This window comes from Ambystoma mexicanum, chromosome 2p (assembly GCF_040938575.1).
Source record: "Ambystoma mexicanum isolate Mex_15411 chromosome 2p, UKY_AmexF1_1, whole genome shotgun sequence".
Classification (NCBI taxonomy): domain Eukaryota; kingdom Metazoa; phylum Chordata; class Amphibia; order Caudata; family Ambystomatidae; genus Ambystoma; species Ambystoma mexicanum.
The window spans coordinates 1,441,888,479-1,441,912,554 of record NC_090923.1 but is presented as its reverse complement, the minus strand read 5'-3'; the positions used below and the strand labels follow the sequence as shown (position 1 = coordinate 1,441,912,554).

Genomic DNA, 24,076 nt, shown 5'->3' with positions numbered 1-24,076 from the left:
GTACTTGCTAAATGCAGTGCATTCGTATTTCTCCTATTGGAGGTCCAGCTGGGCTTTCTAAAGACTCCTGGGGACTCCCCAGATCTGCTGGGGGTGGGCCCTCCACTCTAGAAGGGGTTTCCAGTCAGTTTACCACCATGTCCTGCCGTTTACAGCCAGGATCTCCCTCCTGGTTCTGGCTCACTGCAGGAGTCCAGAGGGCTGCAGAGACTTCATCACTCTTCCAGATCATGTCCTTGGGACGTCTGAGGGTGCCTCTGGCCATTGTCCACATCCTGGGACCGCTTGCTGCTGTGCTGCTGCCTTCTTTTGTTCATAGATCTCCTGGGTGTCATTTTCGCAGGTTGTCTCATCTTCCTAGCATCGTCCTCAATGACATTTTTGATGCAAGCTTGAGGGTCCAGAGTTGAGCCTTTGTTCATTTTCTGGGTCACTCAGATCATCAAAGGCACCGAATTCTGAAAGCTGCACTGGCGGAAAACGGGTGTTATCTCACCAGAGTGTTTCGAGTTCCTGGAGCAGTTTTCAGCATAGCCACCAAAGTGAGTACCCTACCTTGAGTTCCTGGGGGGTTGATTATTCAAGATGAGGTGTCCCTGTGGACAGTAAATTCAGACAGCAGAATGCCTTGTCAGTGTAGTGCATACAAGAAATATTTGGAAAGTTGGAAACGCAAGCAAATGCACTGTCTTTTTAATTGTGTGAATGAAGCATCAGTTGACCCCAACTCAAACAAAACAATAAGTAGTGAATAATTTGAGCATATTTACTGTGACAAATACACACCATATCATCAGAATTTATCAGGGAAACAATAAGACAATCACTTTAACAATAACAAAACCTGGTCAAGCAGTACAATCTATGTACACAGTATAATTTTACGAAAGTCACTAAAGACCTAGACTGACATGTTTCATTCCCCTATATAGTACAGGATCTTCCTCAGTGGTGGAAGCCATAATTGATGGTGTGTAATATTTTAAACCTCAAACTATGTATTGAGTGTTTAGAAGGTTCAAATAATTTTCGACCCAAATTAGTCTCAATAAGTAGATTTTGACCTTATTATTAGGGATTATCGCTCTGGTGGTTATGAATGTGAAGAGGTTTTGTGACAAATACGCTCAGTACAGGATACGTAGTGTCTTCCCTGTGTGCTTTCATTGCAATTGTTGGAAGAAGGCCCTATGTATCCTGTACTGAACACGTGTCGCAACACCTCTCTTTTTTTATAACAACCAGGGCAATCTTCCCTTTATTGTTAATGTGTTTGCATTAGTTTCCTTGTTATGTTTTGTTGATATGGTGTGTATTTGTCACAGTAAATCTACTTAATTTATACACTATATATATTTTTAGATTGAATTGGGTTCACTTATGTGTCATTCACACAATTAAAGACATTGCATTTGCTTGCGTTTTTTTACTTTTCAAATATTCTTTGTCTGTACTACACTGAAAAGGTATTCTGTAGTCTGAATATATAGATTGGTCCATTATTGCTCTTGTCAGTTAAATTGAACCGCCTTCTTTTAGTAGGTTTGTGTCCCTCTGGTCGGGGCATAGATTCCTTGAAGGTGTGCCTTTACTGCAATTTCCATAGATCTCTACTGGGGTCCTCCTGTTCTGCTACTTCTTCTTGGGCTTTGTTTCCATCTTCCAAACCCTGGAACACTTCCTTGGGCTTTCATTTGGTTTCCATTGGGCTGCCAGTTGCATTATTCACACTTTTCAGGTAGATAATACTTAAACCTCCGGTAAACCAGGTGGCCTTTTAACTTTTTCCATTCTTTCTAATGGAACTTAGAACTTACTTTGAAATTTTGCTAAAATTGACTGCGGTACTGAACTGCGCCTGGACATTTCTGCTGGATCCCTTAAGAATTTTGTGCGCTCTGGACCAAGTTTCATTGTGTCTAATTCAATGTGATTTTATATTCATTGTTTAAGTCATACCGTGCATTTATATTATAATCAATGTGTACTTTCAACAGTTCTGAGTCAGTCAACAGTTCTGAGTCAGAACACCCCCAAAAACAAAACATCGTTGAGACCTACGATTTTTTCTCCTACTTATCAGCAATCTCCACATATTCTAGGATTGATATAATTGTATTAAAAAAATCCAGTGCTAGAATATTCGGAGGAAGTGCTGAATAGTGCGAGAAAGAAAATATGGTTTCCCAAACCATGTTCTTTCCTGTTGATATAATGAGTTGGATATCACTTTCAACACTAGAACTCATTCTGGTAACAATGTGCATATTTTACCTGAAATGTTTACGGAAGATATTTGTTGCTAAAATGTATTATTGATTTTTGGAAGCCTTTGGTTTAAACCTGTTTCATAACCTCTTAGGCAATATTTCCCTGTGCATTTAAACTTGCAAAATGCCCTCAGAACCCATATGATTGTGGGGTAATGTTATATGCCTTAGGGATTTTTCTACATATTTGTCATTCTGGTACAATTATATTTCCAATTTTATCGCACACCCGAACAAGCCTGTGGTAGGTGCAATCCATTTGGTCTAGGGCCTTCCACACATACTAGGGTTGGGTTGTGTCTTCAAAACCCTTTACATTATGGTGCAGGCCCATACGGCATTCACCTACTTGCTAAGTTTTATGGCTTTGTGGTCCTCCCTGTTGTTTCATATTGTGTGCTCATCTCTGCTAGAGGGCCCACATATAAACACTGGGGGGTTAGGGGAGTTCTTTTAGAGACTTTACTGTTTTTATACATATCTTGGCATATTCTAATACTGTGTATTATTACTTCAGTACTCATTTGCCCTCATATATTTGTATGTATTTCTTAAATTAAGTATATATTTTTCAGTGTTTCACTTTGCTGAATTTTCTACAGGCTATGGGTGCAGACTCTTTGTACCTTTGTGTCAGCCTTTACCCTACCTGAGAGTTACACCTTGTTGCTCTGCTCACATTACCTTCCTTCTGAGAGGTTTGGCTTCCCTATTTTGTCAGATGTTCGCCTTCCCCCTAGCATTAGTAGTTGTAGCATCCTCCACAGAAGGTGGAACAAAAACTGCATTACCAAGGCCAATGAGACAACTTCGCATTAAGGGTGCGCAGTGAAGTGTGTAAGTGCCTTGTGAACCTGCTTGAACTCCACTCCTTATAATGACAATTCAAAGGAAAGAGTAAGACAAGCAGATGGTTAAAGGGTTGCATAGAGAAAGGAATGCTGAGGGTGAATCACTCCCGGGAGGTAGTTAGCCAGGTCACAGAGTCCTGTGGTTGCAATGGCGCTGACCTCAATTTCTCAGCCAGTGCTCCTAGTCTAATCAGGTCATTAGAGAGCACTGCAGTAAAGGAACACTACACAATACATGAACACTTTTAAAAGTAGGGAAACACATCAGTAGAGTTTGGATTTAGCAAGCCCTGACCAATCCTATGACTGGGGCTAATAGACAAATAGGCGAAACAGTATAAAAAGATGCAGAAGGAGAGAGGTGTGGTAGTTCAGAAGGCTATACAAAAAACAGTGGTAAAGGAGGCAAGCAATTGAGTCCTGACTAGATTAGACCCTGTTTGGTACAGAGAATTTGTAAATCGATAGCTACTCTGAAATTTTGTTTTTCTCCTCCTATTAACTGTTTTCCTAGGACAGTCAAATTGGCCATATTGTTCTATTATATTTTCCATGGTTTCCCATAGGATTCCTGCAACCTCCCTTGCTATAGAAATAAATGTATTGAATTACGTTCTTAGGAATCTTGTGTTCTGTTTTCCCCCACTTTGCAATTTGTTACTTTGAAAGTAACTTACTCTGGCTGAACAGTCATTGTTTTAATGATATTCAGCATTGCTTTATTCTATATCTCTGGCCACATCCTCCTGCAGAGCATTGGCCCTGCCATTTCATCTCCCCGTCAATGATGAACCAAAATAGCTCATGCAAGCTTTCTTTTGCTTTATACGTGGTAGTAACCAAAGTGGTGGGTTCAAATGGAAATTATATAGTAACCCATTGTGACTACCTACCTTTCCTTCTTACTGCAGCTGTTGATCACACTCCAATTACTTTACTTCACTCTCTTCACGGTTATCCTCACCCCTGTCTGGCACTGTACACACATTCTTTTCCAGGCCAAACTCCTCCAGCTTCAGCTCTTTGCCGCCATCCTACTCCTTTCCAAATTAACCTTTACTTCTTTAGTTACACAACCTCATGCTTTTTCCTCTCAACCTTCCTCCATGCCCCCCTTCCTTTCATCTCAATTTCCTACCCCCTTTCAGACTAGACCTCTCTGTTGTCTAACTATTTTTGTTTCTTTACTATGTCTGTGAAACTCTAGGACATGCACGGGAACATCTGCCCCCCAGGAACAGGATAATTGGTCAGCGTGAGCACTTGTGGCCATCAGAAGGAAATCGGCTCAGGTATGTGAGTCATATGTTCCATGTGGTGACCAGTAGGAAAATGGGTTCTCAACTCAGTAGCATGCCAGGAAGAAGTGGGAAACGAGCATCCGGCTCAGCCCAATCCCAATAAGCACTTGACAAAGCAGGGACTTCTGCAATCCTCAATGGGGTCATGGATGATGATCGGCCACATCCAAGACTAGGGGACAGTGATATGATATATGCTATGATATATTTTATTTATATTGCGTCTTTACAGAAGTGTTACAGCGAGCGACGAGGCAATGGAGGGGTAAAAGGGAGGACAAAACAACAACGAGGGGGGAAAGTGCAAGGGGCAGGGGAGGAGTGAGAAGTGCTGAGCACGTGATCAAACAGGTAGTGCGCTCAGCAGGAGGCAAGTGCAAGAATTAAGCGCAAATGGTGTCTAATAATTGCGGGTAAGGGGACTGTAGGGTTGCAGATACAGACCCAAGTGCAAAGAGTTGCTAGTAGGCAGTGCGGGTGTACAGCTGGATGGGCAGGGCTCTGGGCCCAAATTCAGAGGTTGTGTGGAGGTTCTGTGCAGCAGAACTGCATAGGTTGTATGCACAACACTACCCAGGATTGGGGTAAAGATGAAATATGTCAACACAGAAGGCAAACCTCCAGACCAGTAAGAGTTTTGTATTGACTGATATTCTGGAGGAAGCTGACAGTGATGCAACAGTGTCATCTAAGGAGCTGTGTAATTAAGGAATGACTGATGGTTGAATGTAAAATACTGATTTTGATACTGTGGAACCTGTTACAGAAGTGGTATCATATGTTCATCCATGAAATGAATTAGCTGTTTGTCCATGCTATCTTGTGTGCTAGTTTTTCTGTTCTCTCTGTATACTGCTCCATGACTTGGAGGAGGGTTAATGAAGTATCAAATAGAGGATAGGCTACATGATCAGCAAGTAAATGGGCGAGAAAGGCAGTAGCAGAACTCTGTTTGACCCTTATTCTCATTCTTTGCGGGTGATACGCTATATTTGCATTGGTTTGGGCTGACTGTCTCAGAATTGTGATGGATAATTATTTTGAAACTCCCAGGACTGGTGACCAGGGAACAGGTCCGAATGCTGTTGGAAATCCATTGCCACCTGAGGATCTTCCGGGGGCCATGGCACAGGCAGCAGCAGAGCGTCTGCATAACACTTCACATGAGGAGCAGAGCCTTCGACAACAGCCATCCAAAAGACTGTATCCTCTTCCCCAAGTGCCTTCCCTCTTCCATCTGACGATCCGTGCTACCGTGACACTCATGACTGGTATGCTGCCCACTGATCCCCATTCCCACAGTCCATAGCTTGGTACACATCCAGATGCCCCGTTTTTAACTGTGCGCCTGCTCTAAGGGTTTTCCGTGGCTGATGCTTACAGTTTCGAAGAATGTTATTTTGTACCATGTTATCGTTACCATTTAATATCATTGTGCCACTTACCGAAAATAAACACTGGCATATCTATCCCTGCTATCTTACTGTCTCACAGTGTTGTAAAAAGCAGAATCCAGTCATTTCTGTTCTCCTAACTAAATCAATATTGGAATAAACACCATCTCGCATTTATATTCCATCTATCATTGTTTGAATTAAAGTCCATTCCTGGATGGTAGTCTCAATATCAATTCATGTAATAGACTTCCCCCACCGATTTCTTTCTTTTTAAAATGTTTTGTTTTATTGGTTTTTCAATAATAATGCACACTTTTCACCTGCCTCCTTTGCCCCCCCACCCCCTCCCACTCTGGATGAGGATAAACCCCATAATAAAAAGAAAATATACCTATTGCCATGAACTACTTTCTCATTGATACTATAATCCAATAACCCAAGGAACAATCTACTTATTTCAACGCTGTTCACATTGTACCACCAACACCCAAATTTGAGAGGGGAGGGTAACACTGCCAACACCCCAACCTGACCCACCCAGTATAGGTTATTCCGTCCGCCCTCACCCCCCTAACTTTGCAGAAAAGTGGACCATCCCCCTCAAAGGCTGACTTGCCTTCATGTATTAGTGATGTAATGTTCTCCATTTAGTATATCTCCATGTTTTTTTAGACCCACCCCCATTCCGTAAGAAGGCGCTCCCTCTTCCAAAACATCGCCAGACAGTACCTTGCCGCCAACAACATAAAATAAGCCATATGCAGCAAAGACCTCCAACCCTCCCCATACACTTCTAATTCATAAAGAACTAAGATGGGGTCCAGTCTCCGTTCAATGCCTTCTGACCCCTCTATCCACCCCAAAACCTCAGTCCAGTATACATGCACATTTTTGCAGGACCACCACATGCGCCAATATGTTGCACGCGCTCCACAACAATATGAACTCACAGAGGGAAACATCTTTGACAACCAGACTGGATCGTACTACCACCTATGCAATAGTTTCACCCCATGCAATTTATATTGGCAGGAAATTGATATCTTATAAGCCCCTATGCACACCATTCCCCACAGCGATTCTTTCAGTTTCCTACCCAGATCTCTTTCCCATTTGGCTCTAAAACCGTTAGTCTCATGTCTCCTTGCCTCTAACAACGCGGCATAGAGCCTCGATATCCGCCCCTTGGATCCCACTTGTGTGTACAGTATTTTCTCTGTCAGCGTAAGCTTCGTCTGTATCTCCAACTTCCATTTTTCTGCCATCACTGCCTCCTTCAACTGCAAATTAGAAAACAGACACCATCCCGATATGCAAAGCGGCCTCCAATTCATGGATGGCAATACATCTCCCCTTCACCACCATTAACCCACCCTTTCTAATCCAGCCTCAAACCATGCATGTTATCTAGATTGATCGGGAATATCCTCCTGAACCCGTAGTGGCCATAAGTGGCTGATTGGAGAGGGCCATGTGGTAGTCCCTTACATTCGTGAATGCTTGCTCCAGAGTTCCCAAACCGACACCAGGATGTGATGGTCTCTGATCCTCTCCGGGAGCCTCCGCTGAGGTACCCACAGCCAATCACCAGTTTCATAAGGACATTTTCCAAATAAACCCACTGCTTGTCCTGGTCCACCCGAAGGTGAGGCACCAGGACTCTCCGGTGTGTTGCCTTGTAATATAAGGTCAAATCCGGTACCCCTACCGCCACGTTCTTTACGGAGAACCAAGGTATCGTAAGCAATCCTCGATTTCCGTCCCTTCCAGAGAAAACATATCATACATCGCTTTGCTCCCCACAGCATTAAATCTGGCACCTTCATCGATGGCATTTGGAACAGGGAAAGGGCCTGCTGCAAAAAGTTCATATTAAGCGCATTAAGTTGACCTATCCACAAAATGGTGTTTTCTCTGGAGTTTCGCAAACAGCGGGGGGGTAATACACCTTGCATAGATCGTCCAGCGACCTGGACCACTAACCCCCAAAGTATATGATACTCTCCAACAGAATCTCCATTGCCAGAGATAGAAACACATCCATATCCCTCTCTGCGTCCCTGTCATATAGAAATAGTATTGATTTCTGTTAGTTGATTTTAAACCCCAATAGGGACCTATCACTTCCTGGACCGAGATGTGTGGATTACGTAGGTGTTAGGAGTATGTCATCCGCATACATACCTAGTTTAAATTCCATTTCCCCTACTGGTATTACCTCTTTTTGTGGGGAGTCCTCTATGTTTTGGGCCAGTAGTTCCAACAACAAGGCAGACAGCATCAGGGATAAAGGGCAGCCCTGACGTGTCCCTCTTTGCAAACCAAACCCCCTTGACTTTACCATTTACCACCACCCGCTCCCTCGGTTCCCTGTATACCGCATTGATCTCGTTGAGGACCTTCTCTCTGTTAGGCAGAAACCTGTGCAGTTCCCTCTGGGACCACTGCAAAGATTTAGGACTACAGGTGTTGTTTGGCAGTAAACCCACTTGGTAGCAGTCTGTATCACACAGATTCACTTAGTAGCTGTGGCTGAGCAGTCAGACTTCCCTCAAGAAGAGTTAGGCAGTCTACAGAGTATTCACAATAGGTCAAGAGAACACAATAGAACAAGTAAACACTGACCAGGGCTTGGTGTAAAAGAGATATAATTATTTATTTAAAACCACATCTAGAAAAACACACAGGCACTAATAGTAAGCAATCCAAAAACACGGTCACTAAAAGATATACACTCCCTTAAAAGAATATTAGACAAGTCTTAAGTAAAGTCCCACTTATTTTCAGACAGCAGTGAGCGCTTAACGTAGATGGCACTCTAATAATTCGTTTTAAAAAAGGGAGAGAAAAGCAGAGAATAAATTGAAACAGATCCCAACACTTTTTCACGAACGCAACAAGAGAGGAAGGCAAAGTAACACAGTGAATTCAGAGTCAGTAGGCCGGATCCGCTTTAAGAGGATCAAAACGAAAGGTGTCCCAGGTCACACGGTTGCAGTGCACAAAGTCTTGTAACGGTTCAAAAAGGAGTTGGACCAAAGAAAGGGACCAGTTAGAGGGTCAAGGCGGCCAGCCCAGTCCAGAAGGTTAAGGGGTTATTATTACCTTGTAGCAATCTTTAGAAAGGGAGGCCTGGCGGACACGGTACCTTAAAGTGGTGAGAATACTGCAGATGGGGCAGTTGTTGCTGGCAGCGGATGCAAGTCGGTGCTTCGTCCGGGGGAAGAGAGGATCTCGTCGAGGAGGAAGACAGGAGTCCGTTGCACTGCGAGGGAAGAAACCAGCCGCAGAGATTCTCAGGTAAAAGGAACGGTCCTTTAGTTCGCGGTCCAGTGGTAAGTGGCTAGCCGGTTGCCGGGGTGCTTGGCATGGGCAATTCGACCACAGACCGGTCTGGGGTGCGAAGAGAAGAAGGTAAACTGGTTGTGCCCACCAGTCAGGGGAAGAAGCCTCTGCAGCCGGGAGATCTTCTCTGTCGTCGGGAAGTGGTGAGTCGGTTCCGCAGGGCTCCACCGGTGGTGTCGTCGTGGTAGGTCGGCTCTGCTTCTCCCTCGTCGGATTCTCAGGTCCTGTAGCGACTTCTGAAGTTCCAGTCCCCAAAGCCCTGCTTTTATGCAGCATACCCCCATTCACTCAGCCTCGCTGTCAATCACACATGCTAAGTGGTGAGCCAGCCGGCTCACCACTTGGGCCAATCACACAAGAGTGCGACTTGAGTTACCAAGGTAACTCAGTCCAGGGTGCCTAAACCCCCTCCCAAACCCCCTGTGGTACACAGACAGAGTGGCACCACTTTTGGAGGCTTCTGTGGAGAAGCCCACCAAAAAGTGCAACAAAGGGCTCGACTTGGGTTGGAGTCACAGAAGAGAACACAAACGCCATTTTAGAATCGAGTCCTGGCAAAAAATACCAACCGGCGAATTAATAGTAATTAAATAAACCGGCGGTATGTTCGAGGCTATGAGAATTAAATAATTAAAGTTGGTAGCCTCGAACAATGGGAAAATCCCATAGGGAAATATTCGCGGTCGGATATAAAAAGTAGTATCCACTGCCACCAGCCAAAACTCGATCAGGCGGGACGGAGACGTGCCCCCTCGACTAACAGACCCCGTGGCAATCGAATTGCCCCGATCAGTGTACGTCCACAATATGATGGTTGTACTGGTTTCTGTTAATAATTTGGGACTAGTAAATCCAATGGTGACTTTACATGCCCTGGGAGATAGTAGTCAGTCCCAGGGTATGGAGTCTATGGTGGGGTGTCACTATGACACCCCTGTGTTACTGCACGGAGGGTGCTGTGTAACACACATAGTAAAAACACATGAGACCCTATGGAGTAAAGGACCCCATAGCCCATAAAACACATAAACAGTCAAAGGAACACCATAAATCATGTCCAAGAGTGGGATAAAAAGAGTCTCACTCTTGGCAGGAGAAAAAAACAAGCTCCAGAAATCCAGCAATGCTGCTGGGGGACTCACTAGGTTAGGAAATTCAGCCTAAAGAGAGAATACTCCTACGTCCCGTCCCCGTTCCTCCATACTTGTGGGACATCTCTCCGTCCTGTGGGACGGGACCGGAGCACTTTGTAAAAAGCATTCAAATTTTTCCCAAAATGTGTCCTTCCTCTCTTTCCTGTGCGGGGCCCGGCATGCGGCCGTAACCCCGCCCACCTTGGCTCCGCCCCACGCATCGCCCCTCAGTCCTTTTCTCTGCTCGATCAGGGCCGGACGCACTTGCATCCTCGGAAGATTTTCTTCCCTGTTTTCCTCTCTGGCTCTCGCTAGCGTTCGTCTTCTAGTATGTGTATGTCTTTTAAATTAGACTTTCCAGACTGTTCTTTGTGTCATCGTCGCTTCGCGAGGGCGGATCCCCATCCTCTTTGTTTAGAGTGTTTAGGTCCGGAACACCGTTGGGGCTCCTGTTTTTACTGTGACTCCCTTTCGGTCCGGGCTCTTCAACGTCAGTTGGAACGGTGGGAGGAGGTGTTCCGACGCAATCCCCCATCTCATTTTCAGGCGTTCATCGACGAGAAGAAGAAACACCCGGTAAGTTCTTTACTTTTCAGAGCACCCCGGCCGGGGGATACCTTTCCGGGTTCCTCTCGAGCCGGGAGGGGCGTTGATCGCTCTATCACCGGGGTTCGCCCTGAGGTGCCTGTCGGGCCTAATAATTCTACCGGAGTTTTCTCTGAGGGTCTCCGTAAGGGGCCTGTGTATACCGGTGTATCTTCTGAGGCCCCTCCTGTGGGGGCTGTGTGTAGACCCAGTTCTGCTGAGTCACAGGGTACCGGAGCTTGCTCTGAGGCCTCTCTTTCGGCTTCCCTCAAAAACAAGACCGGGGTGCGCCCCGAGGCCTTGGCTGGGCTTGTGTTTACCGAACGGATGTTCGAGGCCCGTGCCAATACGGCTATTACCGGGCCTAGGCCCGAGGTCCCTCGTACAGAGGCTAAGGCTATCAACAGTTCTGGGGGGCCGAGCAGGGCCCTGTCGGCGAAGGCGGTTTCTCACCGTTCCCGTTCTTGTGGTGATACCAGATCTGTTGAGGGGGCAAAGAAGCAAGGTTCTTCTTTTACCGGCAGTGCCGAGGTCCTTCCTTCGAAGGCTCAGTTGGCAGTTGGTATGTCACAGAAACATTCCACGCCTCATAGTACCGGCTCTGCTGAGGTTCCTTATGTTAAGGCTAAAATTAAGAACCCTGATCCATCGATGGGGACCCCTGCCTCACTTCCTCACGTGCCACAGTTCCCCTCAGATGAAGACAAAATGGCGGCCGTTCCCGCCACGACCACGGCGGCCATTTTAGGTACTACCCCTACAACTACGCCATCGACCCCTGGTGTAGGGTTCGGTCCTTTGGGTGAACCTAAGGTCACTTGTGCGTATCCTTACCGGCCCGTTTATGATTGGAACGCCCGGATGCCTTTTGCACAATGTTTTGTTGCCTGCAGGGGTGGCCCCTTTGATTTATGTGGATACATCGGCGGAGGGCCCGGCGTGGCACCCTTCTCCGTTAGGTTCCTGGGTTTGTCCACCTCATGAGAGGGCTCCTCAGGTTCCGAAGCAATCTCCTGAGGACGCTTTTTTCTGTAAATTTCAAGCGCTTATGCGCACTGACCCCATGAGGGAGTATTTCAAAGGGCTTTTTAAGGAAATTTGTCCACCAGCGCCCCCGGCTCCACCCGTTCCTCTGGTGGTTCTGCCAGCGCCTCCTTTGCCCGTGGTGCCTGCCCCTGCTCTTCCGCCTTTGCCACCGTTGTCCCCAGTGGACAAGGCAGTGCCTGACACGGTTCAGCAGGATCCTGACCTGTCAGATGACCCTCAAGGCGAGCAGGACAACGAAGACCTTCCCCGCTCTGTTAGAGCTTTTCATGACCGGGTACTGGACATGATGAATTTCTTAGATGTTCCAGTTCCCGAGGCACCTGCTCCACAGGAGGGCGTGCTTTCTGGAGCGTTCACCCTGTCTCCTTTGGAGCGTACCGGCCTTTTCCTGCAGAAGGATGTTTTGGCCGAGGTCCGAAGAGTCTGGAAGAAGCCACACTCAGGACTTTTTGTCAATAAAAAGATTGACGCGAGGTACAGGCGGCACTCTTCGGAGGAAGTGGCCTTGTCGTCTTGTCCTCCTCCCTCCTCCACAATGGTGGCTGCGGCCACGTTGCAGTCCAGACCTGCAGCATCCTCTTCCGTGACGGCCACGCAGGTCTTGGGAAAGGAGGACAAGCTCCTGGTCTACTTAGGGAGGAAGATCTTTGCCAATTCGGCCTTGCAGCTCAAGCAGGCCAATGCCGTATTGATTTTGGCGGGAGCTAACATGCGGATGTGGAAAGTTCTGTCGGAGTTTGAGGAGCACATTCCGGTCGAGAAGTTGGAAGACTTCAGAGGTGTCCTTTCCGATGCCAGCGTCTTGGCCCAGGATCTCCTGGAGGCTGCGGCTCATCACGTAGACACCTCGGCTCGGGGCATGATGCTTGGGGTTGATACCTCGAGGCAAGCATGGTTGCATGCCACTAAGTTTTCGAAGGAAGTGCAAGACAAAGTATTGGACCTTCCATTCGATGGAAAGGAGCTTTTTCATTCTTCTACTGCTGTAGAGCTCACCAAAACCAAGGATAGCACTCAGACCGCTAAATCATTGTCTGTTCTGGTTAAACCTCCCTTCAAGGCTCAAAGGCCGTTGTCGCAAGGGCAACCTTCCTCTGGTTTTAAGGGATTCCTCGACCGCAAGAATCGCAGAGTGGATACTCCTGCGGGAAATAACCGCCGTAGACAACAGCGTACGCGGTATTTCTCCCGCTCCTCAGCCTCCTCATCAGGTTCTGCTGGCACTGCCACCGATAAACCTGCCAAATGAGGGTTTTCTGCGCTCACACGAGACTCCGGTGGGAGGGAGCATTGCGTCTCATTGGGAGGCGTGGCAGACCATCACAGAAGACAGATGGGTCTTGTCAGTTGCTCGGGCGGGCTTCCGCTTACCTTTACCCGCTACACCACCCCTCAACCCTCCTTTTCAGCCGTTGGGCTCACCCTCCCTCAACGCCGAGGTTCAGAAACTCCTGGACCTCAGAGCTGTGGAACCCGTTCCCTTTGGGGAGCGAGGGGAGGGCTTCTACTCCCGGCTGTTTACGGTGCCCAAACCCAACCAGGCTGGCCTGCGCACCATCCTATCCTAGACCTTTCCCAGTTCAACCTCTTTGTACCCCAAGAGAAATTCAAGATGATCACGCTCAGCCAGATACGCTCCTCTTTGCAGATGGGCGACTGGCTCAGTATAGTGGATCTTCAGGACGCGTACATGCATATCCTGATTTGGGCTCCACACAGGAGGTACCTCCGTTTCTCTTTGGGAGAGGAGCACTTCCAGTTTCGGGTGCATCCTTTTGGCCTCAGCTCGGCACCGCGTGTCTTCACGAAGATGATGTCGGTGATTGTGGCCTTTCTTTGTCTTCAGGGTATCCATGTGTATGCTTATTTGGACGATTGGCTCTTACGCAGCCCTTGTCCGCTGGCGGCAGCGGGCAACCTCCAGTCTCTCCTTCAGATCCTGTTCCATCTTGGGCTGTCGGTGAACTGGCGGAAATCCTCCATGACGGTCTCTCAGGACCTGATTTTTCTGGGTGTTCGTTAGAACACGATCGACTGCAGAGTATACCTGACCAGGGACAGAATGGCGGATCTGTTGGCCACGTGTCAGATGTTTGCGCCATTGGAGAACCTGGAACCTGGTGGTTCCAGAGGCTTCTGGGCCTCATGGCCTTGTGTGTACTGGCTCTTCCTCTTGCTCATCTCAAAATGAGATGGACCCAGATGGCCCTTCGGAATTCATGGCGTCAGGCAGTGGACCCAGACTCCATGCGGATAATGATTCCGGATTCCATGAGAGTGGACATGGACTGGTGGTCATCGCTCATCAATCTGTCTGGGGGCGCGGGGTTTCAGGACCCGGTCCCTATGGTGACGATCACGACGGACTCCTCCCTCCTCGGGTGGGGTGCGACGTTAGATCTCCTTCAGGTCTCCGACCTCTGGTTGCCTCAGGACAAGCTCCTGCACATAAATCATTTGGAGCTTCTGGCGATTTTTCTGGCGCTCAAGGCCTTCAGACCTCTCACAGGTGGTCCGCATAAGAACGGACAATGTGGTGTCAATGTACTGCATAAACAAGCAGGGGGGGAACAAAGTCTCCCCCTCTCGTGGATCTGGCCATTCAGATTTGGGAGTGGGCCGTGCTTAATGGGGTCTGGCTGCTTGCAGTGCACATCCCGGGCCGGCTGAATGTCACCGCGGATGCCCGCAGCCGGCGGACACTGGTCAGCTACGAGTGGGAGTTGAAGGCGGAGATCCTATCATGGATTCTCCACCATGGGGTCTGGCATGGATTCACATGCTCATGAATATTCCCCGTCGTCAGGCTGGGAATCCTCGGTAAAGAAAAAATCAGTATCAGTTTTGTTTCTGATCTGTCTTTCGTAGTAGTAACCAATCACTGATCTCTGCGTCATACTGACCACAGCCAATGACTGCCCTCTACCTAAGCCCCGCCTCTGGCAGCCATCTTCAGATTTTTACCGCACGTTCAAGTGTTGGGATCCTCGTGCTATTGCTCTCGAGCGTTAGTGCTTTTTTCACGTTTTTTCTCAGAAAAATTTCTCTTTTTTCGGTCAAAAGAGCTTCAAGCTCCACCGTTTCTTCATCCGATTAACGGGGACCCGTGTCGGATTCGTCTACGCCCCTCAAGGGTGAAGATTTCGTCGAGCCACGCTTTTGGAGGACTCCAGAGGTTTCTCAGGCCCATCTCGGACATGGCCCAGGAGAAGGGAAGCTCGACGCCCGGAAAGCTGTTCAGGGTCTGCCCTGGATGCCAGCTTCAGAATGTCTTTAAGGAGGACGAACACTCCCTTTGCCTTTACTGCCTACATGAGGACAAGACGCACGTGGAGAAGGACTGTGCGTTTTGCGGCAATATGTCGGAGTGGACCATGAAGGACCGCCATCAATGTCTCGCCAAGTGGCTGGAAGGAAAGAGCCCGTCAGGCGAGAAGAAGAAGAAGAAGTCCGAGCAGTCTTCTAAGACCTTTGAGGGCGCCCCGGCGACAGGGGTCCAACAGAAGTCCAAGCACCGCGAGTCCGCTGGCACCGGGAGCGCCGAACGGTCAGGCTCTACGGGCGCCAGGCAGGGCGCATCCTCCCCGGCGCCATCAACCACGAGCCAACGCTCTGGCTCGGGTAAGAGGAAGGCCGAGCACCCGGCGAAGCTCCTGTAGAGACCCCGGTCAAGCTCGAAGGCCCCATCGGAGGGGGAGCGAGGCGGTGACCCTCCCCCCAAGGAGAAGGCGGTGAGTGCACCTAAGGTGGTGAAAGCCTTAATCCACCCGGCCAAGGCCTCTATCGAGACAGTCGCGGCGGCCCTGGCTCAGCCTGTGGAGGCTACACCAGTGGTGGCGACCTCGGGGCCCAGAGTCTCCCTGCCACCGTGGAGGGAGTCCTCTTTCATGCCCATCGACAGGACCCCTGTGAAACCTCCGACGGAGAAGAAAAAGGGGGGGCAGGAGGTCGTCGTAGATTCGGCCTCAACCTCTGAGGAGGAGCTGATCGAAGTCTTAGGCCACGGCGTTGGCGTGGAAGAAGACCAGCCCGTCGGGAGGGACCCCGACGTAGGAGACGACGAGAACGTCGAGGGTGCCGACGGGGCTCCTGACCACCCGTCGGACTCCCCTCAACCAGCGCCGCAAGACAACTCGGCGGCCATTTTGTTGGCTATACAGTCCTTATGCTCGGAGATAAGGACGAGACTGCCGTTACCACCAACGGAGGAACCGCTCCCGACGGGGGACCCGGAGCCAGGTCCTTCTGGGAGCCCTCCCCCTAAGAGAAGAAGGATTCATCCTCCACCTCCTTTTCAGCCATCGCGCCCTGTTCAGCCCTCCTCCCCGTCCACGACATGTGGGGATGATACGGGGACTGACACGGCCGCGACGGGTACAGACGACGAGGTTTACGACGAGGATCTCCCGTCGTCACCTCCCACCCGGGCTTCCCCGCCCGACGAGATTGGATCGTTTCACTCCATGATCGCCAGGGCATCCGAGCTTTTCCAGCTCTGCCCGGAAGAGAAGAAGAGGGAAGGTTTCCTTTATCAACGGCGCGAGACCAAGAGGAAGACGGTCCTCGCTGTACCTCTACTAGACGATATTTGGGATGAGGGCCTCGCCCTCCTCAAGAACCCATCCACGACGCCGGCTAGAAGGGATCGGTACGAGAAGAAGTACCGGGTCCCGGACGCGGCCCCCTTGTGCCTTCGGGCACAGCCGACCCCAGACTCGGTCGTCTCCGCGGGAGTCATCTCGTCGGCAGCGACGACGATTAAGGCGGCCAACGCCTTGGCTATCGTAGCCTGCTACGACGGAGTTGTGGTACAAACTGGCCCCCCTGCTGGACTACCTACCAGACGACAAGAGGGCGGAAGCCCTAGAGATCTTGCAGGAAGGAGAGGTGGCGTCGGACCACGCCATTACGATTGCGACGGACATCGCTGACACTGGATTTCGCCAGTTGGGCAATGGCGTGTGCCTTAGGCGGCGTGGATGGCTCAAGGCTACTGACTTCCGTCAGGACGTGCAGACCAGAGTCTTGGACATGCCGTTCGACGGAAACAACCTGTTTGGGAAAACAGTGGACGATTCCCTTCAAGCCATCAAGGCGGACACGGAGACGGCCCGGGCTCTTGGGGTTCTCCAGCAACGGCGGCCGCCCTTTCAGAGCGGCGGAGGCAAACGGGGTGCCTCCAAAGGTTCCAGCGGCGGATTTTCCACCTACCGTCAAGCGGCCCGTTCGTCGTCACAGGAAGCTTACAGGGGACCAGGCAAGTCAGGCGGACCTCGCCGTCGTCGCCAAGGAGGACAAGGCGGCAAAGCCTCGTCGAAGCAGGACTGAACCGGCCGTGAGGTCGGGCCCCCACCGAAGCACCCCGGTGGGAGGCCGGCTGGCGAGCTTCGTCAGCGTGTGGGAGTCCATCTCCATCGACCGTTGGGTACTGGACGCCCTTGCTCAGGGTCACACGCTCGAGTTTCTAAAGAGGAGCCCGCGCATCCCCCCTGTGGCCAGGAAAGAACATCACGTCCCTCAACTTCTCTTGGAGGTAAAGGCGATGCTCTAGAAGGGCGCCATCAAGCTCGTCCCAAAGAGGCTTCGGGGCTCCGGAGTTTACTCAAGATACTTCTTCGTGAAGATGAAGACGGGAGGATGGCGTCCCATCCTGGACCTACGACGACTGAACAAATTCATCAAGGCACAGAAGTTCTGGATGGTCACCCTCCAACACGTCCTGGGTCAACTGGAGGAGGGCGATTTCCTGTCGTCGTTGGATTTGGAGGATGCCTACTTCCATATTCCCATCCTAAAGGGACACCGAAAGTTTCTCTGGTTCGTGGTCCAAGGGCGTCACTACCCGTTCAAAGCCCTTCCCTTCGGATTGAGGTCGGCACCCAGGGTGTTCACCAAGTGCCTCGCACCAGTGGCGGCGCAGCTGCGCCGAGAGGGGATCCACGTCTAACCCTACCTGGACGACTGGCTCATCTGAGCAAAGACGAAGGAGCTCGCCGTGGCTCACACGGCAAGGACCGTCCAACTACTCACGGACCTGGGATTCACCATAAACGACGCCAAGTGCCACCTGGTGCCCGCGCAAGACGCACTGTTTCTGGGAGCGAAGCTCGACACAGTGTCGCTTCTGGCCTCTCCGTCGGAGGAAAGGACGAGGGCCATCTTCGGCAAGGTGCAGCGGATGCTGGCTGCGGACGCGGCCAGGGTGAGGTCCATCAAGTCCCTCCTCGGAATGATGTCTTCTTGCATTTATCTCATCCACCTGTGCAGGCTCCGGATGCGCCCGTTGCAGGAGTTCCTGGACGCGCGTTGGATCCAGACGACGGGCAGCTTCGAGGAGAGGATCACACTCGACGAGAGTTTCCGACGAGCGATCCAGTGGTGGGGCACCCGCGCGCATCTGACAGCGGGCATGGACTTCCAGAGCCCCGGCCACCAGGAGACAGTGACCACGGATGCCTCCCTGGAAGGGTGGGGAGCGCACACCGAAAATCTGCATGCGAGAGGCCTTAGACTTCAGACGGAGAAGTCCCTCCATATCAACGTCCTGGAGCTCCGTGCAGTGTTTTGGGCCCTCAGGTCCTTTCTTCCGTCCCTCAAGGGCAAGGTGGTGAAGATCTTCACCGACAACACCACCACCATGTTCTACATCAGGAAGCAGGGCGGTACCAGATCCCCAGCCCTGTCCAAGGAGACGCAGAATCTGTGGCATTGGGCCGTCGCCCAAGGGATGTTTCTGGTGCCGTTTCATCTGGCAGGGATAAAAAAAACACCATCGCCGACTCGCTCAGCAGAGAGCTGCTCTCGTGCCACGAGTGGGAACTACGACAGGATCTAGTGAACCGCCTCTTCCGACGGTGGGGCACACCCCAGATCGATCTGTTCGCGACGGCGACGAACTCCAAGTGCCGGAGGTTCGCCAGCAGGTTTCCCCAGCCGAGGAGCATGGGCGATGCTTTCTCGTTCCCCTGGGAGGGCCTGTTTCTATACGCGTTCCCTCCATTGCCATTGCTGATCCGGCTCATCAACCAGCTCAAGAGGTCACAGTGCAGGATGATCCTCGTCGCACCTGCGTGGCCGAGGCAGATATGGTTCCCGGACCTTCTGGACTTGTCAGCGTCCCCGTCAATCAAGCTGCCAGTGGACGCGGATCTTCTCTCGAGGGAAGGAGGCGCCATCCTCCATCACGACCCGAAGTCGCTGAACTTGCAGGCCTGGCTCCTGCAGCGTTAAAGTTTGGAGGATACGACATACCGGCCGACTGCAGAGAGATTCTTGCAAAGGCCAGGGCGTCCTCAACTCTTAAATGCTATGGACACAAATGGAAGAGGTTCTCTGTCTGGTGCCAAGCACAGAAGATTAACCCTCTACGGATTACGGCTCCCCAGGTACTGCCGTACCTTCTGACGCTGGCCAAGGCTGGACTGGCGCACGCTTCCATCAAGATTCATCTTGCTGCTTTCTCCCGATACACCAGAACCACGGGGCGGACGTCTTTGTGGTCTCATCGTCTGGTGAAAGAATTCATGAAGGGACTGTTCAGATCGTTCCCGCCGGTGAAGGCTCCGGCCCCGGCGTGGGAGCTCAACGTGGTGCTGACCAAGCTTATGGGACCTCCGTTCGAGCCTCTGCACTCGGCTCCGTTGAAGTTCTTGTCGTGGAAAACAGCGTTTCTTGTGGCCATCACCTCCGCACGACGGGTGGGAGAGATCCAGGCCCTTGCCTGCAAGCCCCCGTACTTGACTTTTCACGATACGAGGGTAGTGCTCAGGACGCACCCCTCCTTCATGCCCAAGGTGCCGTCGGACTTCCACCTCAACAAACCCTTGGTGTTGCCTGTTTTCTTCCCGTCGCCTTCGTCGCCGGCCGAAAGGACTTTGCACTCGCTGGATGTGGCTAGAGCGCTGAAGTTTTACGTGGACCGCACAAAGTGTTTTCGGAAGACGTCACAACTTTTTGTGAACTTTGGACCTGTCAATCAGGGGAAGGCTCTCTCAAAGGCCTCCATTTCCAGATGGCTCTCCGGCTGTATCATGTACTGTCATCGGTTGGCAAACCGACCGCTGCCTGGCCGTCCGAGAGCCCATTCCACCAGAGCGATCGCAGCTACCACGGCGTTCCTATCTGATGTGCCCTTGCTGGACATCTGCAGGGCTGCTACGTGGAGGTCGATGCACACCTTCACGAAATTCTACTGCGTCGATCGGGATTCCAGGGAGGAGTCCAGGGTCAGCCAAGCAGTGCTGCGCAATCTGTTCGCCTAAGGTGAGCCGAGTGAGGAGGTAAGAATTGCTTAATGTTGAGTTTGATGTAATGCTTAATGTTGAGCCTTTGCCACCTCCCGTGGTTGTGCATGTGTGTACTGCTATGTATTCTTTATTCATGAGCATGTGAATCCATGCCAGACCCCATGCTGGAGAAGGAACAAGTTACTTACCTGTAACTGTTGTTCTCCAGCATGGGTCTGGCATGGATTCACATGCGAACCCTCCCGCCTACCCCTCTGCGGCTCTTCACTTGGTCATACTGCCACTTCACGTGCTACCAAATCTGAAGATGGCTGCCAGAGGCGGGGCTTAGGTAGAGGGCAGTCATTGGCTGTGGTCAGTATGACGCAGAGATCAGTGATTGGTTACCACTATGAAAGACAGATCAGAAACAAAACTGATACTGATTTTTTCTTTACCGAGGATTCCCAGCCTGACGACGGGGAATATTCATGAGCATGTGAATCCATGCCAGACCCATGCTGGAGAACAACAGTTAGAGGTAAGTAACTTGTTCCTTTTCTCGCGTTGGGACCTCTTCGCCACAGCGATGAACAAGAAGCTTCCTCAGTATGCCTCCAGAGGGGGGCTGGGAGCCTCCTCTCTGGGGGACGCACTCGAGATCCCATGGGACAACATGAGAGCTTACGCCTTCCCGCCTCTTCCTCTGGTTCATCGAGCAATTTGGAAGTTGAAGAGTTCTGTCAACTGTTCTCTTCTACTGATAGCTCTGTGGTGGCCGGCCAGGTTTTGGTTCTCAGAACTTCAACACCTGTCTGTGTGTCCGCCGATCAGGTTACCAGTACCTCCCGATCTTATTCACCAAGGGGAACAGCAGATGTGGCACCCCTCCCCACAATCGCTCAGCTTGGCGGCATGGTGCCTGAGTTCAAGTCTTAAGAGCATCTGAATTTGTCTGCGGATAACATTCGTATTATCCAGGCAGCCAGAAAACCCTCGACCAGATCTCAGTACAAGAGTAAATGGCTCAGGTTCTGTCATTGGTGTCTAGAGAAGGAATTGGATCCAAGGGGGGCCACGGTTGACGCAGTGTTGTCCTTTGTGTCCTCCCTAGCAGATTCAGGGGTTCATGTTCTGTCATGCAGGACTTACCTTTCAGCGGTCTCCGCTTATCTTTCTACGGATCAGTGTTCGTTTTCTCTGACTATCCCAGTGGTAAAGAGGCATTTCGCTGGTTTAACACACCTTTACCCTCCAGTTCGTAATCAGCACCCGCCATGGGACCTGAATGTTGTCCTGACGGCGCTGTGCCATAAACCCTTTGAGCCAATGGCTACGGTGGACCTCAAGTACTAGTCTTGGAAAGTGTCCTTTTTGGTCACCGTCACATCGGCAAGGAGAGTGAGTGAGCTCCAGGCATTGTCGGCGGAGCATCCTTTCTTGGTCTTTCACAAGGACAAGGTAGTCCTTCGAACTAATCCGGCTTTTCTGCCGAAGGTAGTGACTGAATTCCATCTGAATCAATCAATCTCCATACCAGTCTTTTTCCAAACCCTGCCTCTGAGCCGGAGAGGGTTCTACACTGTCTTGATGTCCGAAGAGCTCTTAAGTTCTACCTGGATAGGACTTCCGAGCTTAGAAGTCCTTCTCAACTTTTTGTGACTTTCGGCTACCCTCAAGGCAAGCAGGCGTCTAAGGCAACTATTTCTAGGTGGATTGCCGCCTGCATCACGGAGTCTTTCACTATCCAAAAGCTGAAACCTCCTAAAGGTATTCATGCACACCTGGTGCGGGGCAAGGCAGCTGCGGTTGCTTTTCAGAAGTATGTTCCCTGGGAGTCCATCGCTAGGGGAGCTACTTGGGCCTCTCCATCTGCTTTCTGTAAGCATTACTGCCTCGATATGAGTTCTAGAGCTGATGCTCAGTTTGGTCAGGCTGTGCTGAAGAACCTTTTTCAGTAAGGGGTATTTCCATCCACCCGTAGTTCCTGTAAGGAGTGCTTGGGAATCTCCCACCAGTATGGAGGAAAGGGGACGGGACGTAGGAGTATTACCAGGTTACTCACCGTAGTGACCACCTTACTCCTAATCCTTAGTCCCCTTTCCTCCATACGCCCGCCGTCCCCTCTAATAAGGTTCCTCTGTTATTGGTAATGGGTCTCTGACCTGGCAAAGAAAAGGACTGAGGGGCGATGCGCGGGGCGGAGCCAAGGTGGGAGGGGTTACGGCCGCATGCCGGGCCCCGCGCAGGAAAGAGAGGAAGGACACATTTTTGGAAAAATTTGGATGCTTTTTACAAAGTGCTCCGGTCCCGTCCCACAGGACAGAGAGATGTCCCACAAGTATTGAGGAAAGGGGACTAAGGACTAGGAGTAAGGTGGTCACTACGGTGAGTAACCTGGTAATTCTCCCTAACACCCTCCGAAATGAATTTAGTGTGGACTGCATATAAAAAATCCCATCCCATCCTCTCGAACGCCATCTCTGTGTCAAGGACGAGAAGCGTTGGATCCCCGCACTACCCCTTAACTCTGGCCAAGTTTTTCCTCCCTGGTGTGAACCCCACCTGGTCAGAGAACACCAGTCGAGGCATGAATTGGCAAACCTGGAGGCCAGGACACTCGTAAAAATCTTCTCATCCATGTTCAGGAGCGAGATCAGCCTATAGGACACATAGGACTGAGGGTCCTTCCCTTCCTTGTGAATAACTAACATTATGGCCTGACAAAATGTTCTCGGAGGCCGTCTGGTGTCGAGTTTTGAATTATATAGTTTCACCTTATGGGGAACCAATAATCCAGCAAATGTTTCATAAAATGCAAATGTGAATATGTCATCCCCGGTAGCCTTTCCCGTGGGCATCTTCCCGATAGCCGACAGGACTTCCTCTGACATAAGCGGACATCCACCCCTGATGCCTCTTCCCTATTCAACTTTGGGAGGGAGACCCACCTCAAATATCAATCCAAGTCCTCCACTTCCTCAAGCTTGTCTTGCGCATTAAGGGTTTTGCAGAAAGTGGCGAAGCTCATTGAAACTACCTTTGTGGACGACTTCAACTTTCCTGTCGCATTGCGTATCCCCACTACCCACCTCTCCGCCCTCTTTCCATTTAGTCTTGCCACTAGCTGCAAATCCACCTTTTCCCCCTTCTCATAATACTTATGTCTCAAGTAGTGCAGTTTCCTTACCACATTCCTCATATCAATAGCCTTCAACTCTTGTCTTTTCTCTTTCACTTCCATCATGAGTTCCGTGTCCATTCTCCCCTTGTTCTGCAGACTCGCTTTCAGGAGAGCAATTCTCAGACAGAGTTTATTCCCCATCAGTGTACGCTCTTCTTGTTTGCCCCTTCCCTTATTAACAGTCTCTTTCAGGTTGCTTTTGCTGCATCCCACACCGCACAATTATACACCTCCGCTGTGTCATTCATTTGAAAGATTCACTGATTGCACTGCGTAATTCTTCCATAAACACTACCTCCTTGCAGAGGCTGCCATAACGTGTCGTGAGTATGCAACCCCCTCCAAGATTAGGTCCAGTCTGATCATATAATGATCAGGCCACCCAATAGGAACAATCTCACACGAGGCAGCCTTGCCCTTAATTTCCCATTCCAAGCACAGATAATCTATCCTGGTGTATGTGCCATGCAGGGGAGAGAAGAAAGTGGTGTATCCCCTTTCATCTGGGCTCAACACCCCCCTTCACAAATCCAGGAATCCCCTCAAACACTCTTGACCCCACTGCGAATCTCCTGACCTCCCCTCCCGAAGTGTTAACCTATCCAAGTGCGGGTGGGCCCACATTTTAAAATCACTTCTGAGTACTAATCGACCTAGACTCTCAAGGAGAATCTAATCCAAGGTTTCCTTAAAAAATGTCAACTTCCTTGGTTTAGACAATACACCTTTGCAATTTAC

At 50.4% G+C, this 24,076-nt stretch overlaps 1 protein-coding gene across 7 annotated transcripts in view; it reads left to right on the top strand.

The window, feature by feature from the left end:
- Window positions 1-24,076, top strand: part of LOC138567600 (uncharacterized) — a 1,191,853-nt gene that overhangs the window by 766,041 nt on the left and 401,736 nt on the right. For all 7 annotated transcript variants that reach the window (XM_069645994.1, XM_069645989.1, XM_069645987.1 and 4 more), the window contains 2 exons: window positions 4,329-4,413; window positions 5,476-5,693. In XM_069645994.1, coding sequence (XP_069502095.1) covers window positions 4,329-4,413; window positions 5,476-5,693 — 303 coding nt within the window. The remainder of the gene's footprint in view (window positions 1-4,328; window positions 4,414-5,475; window positions 5,694-24,076) is intronic.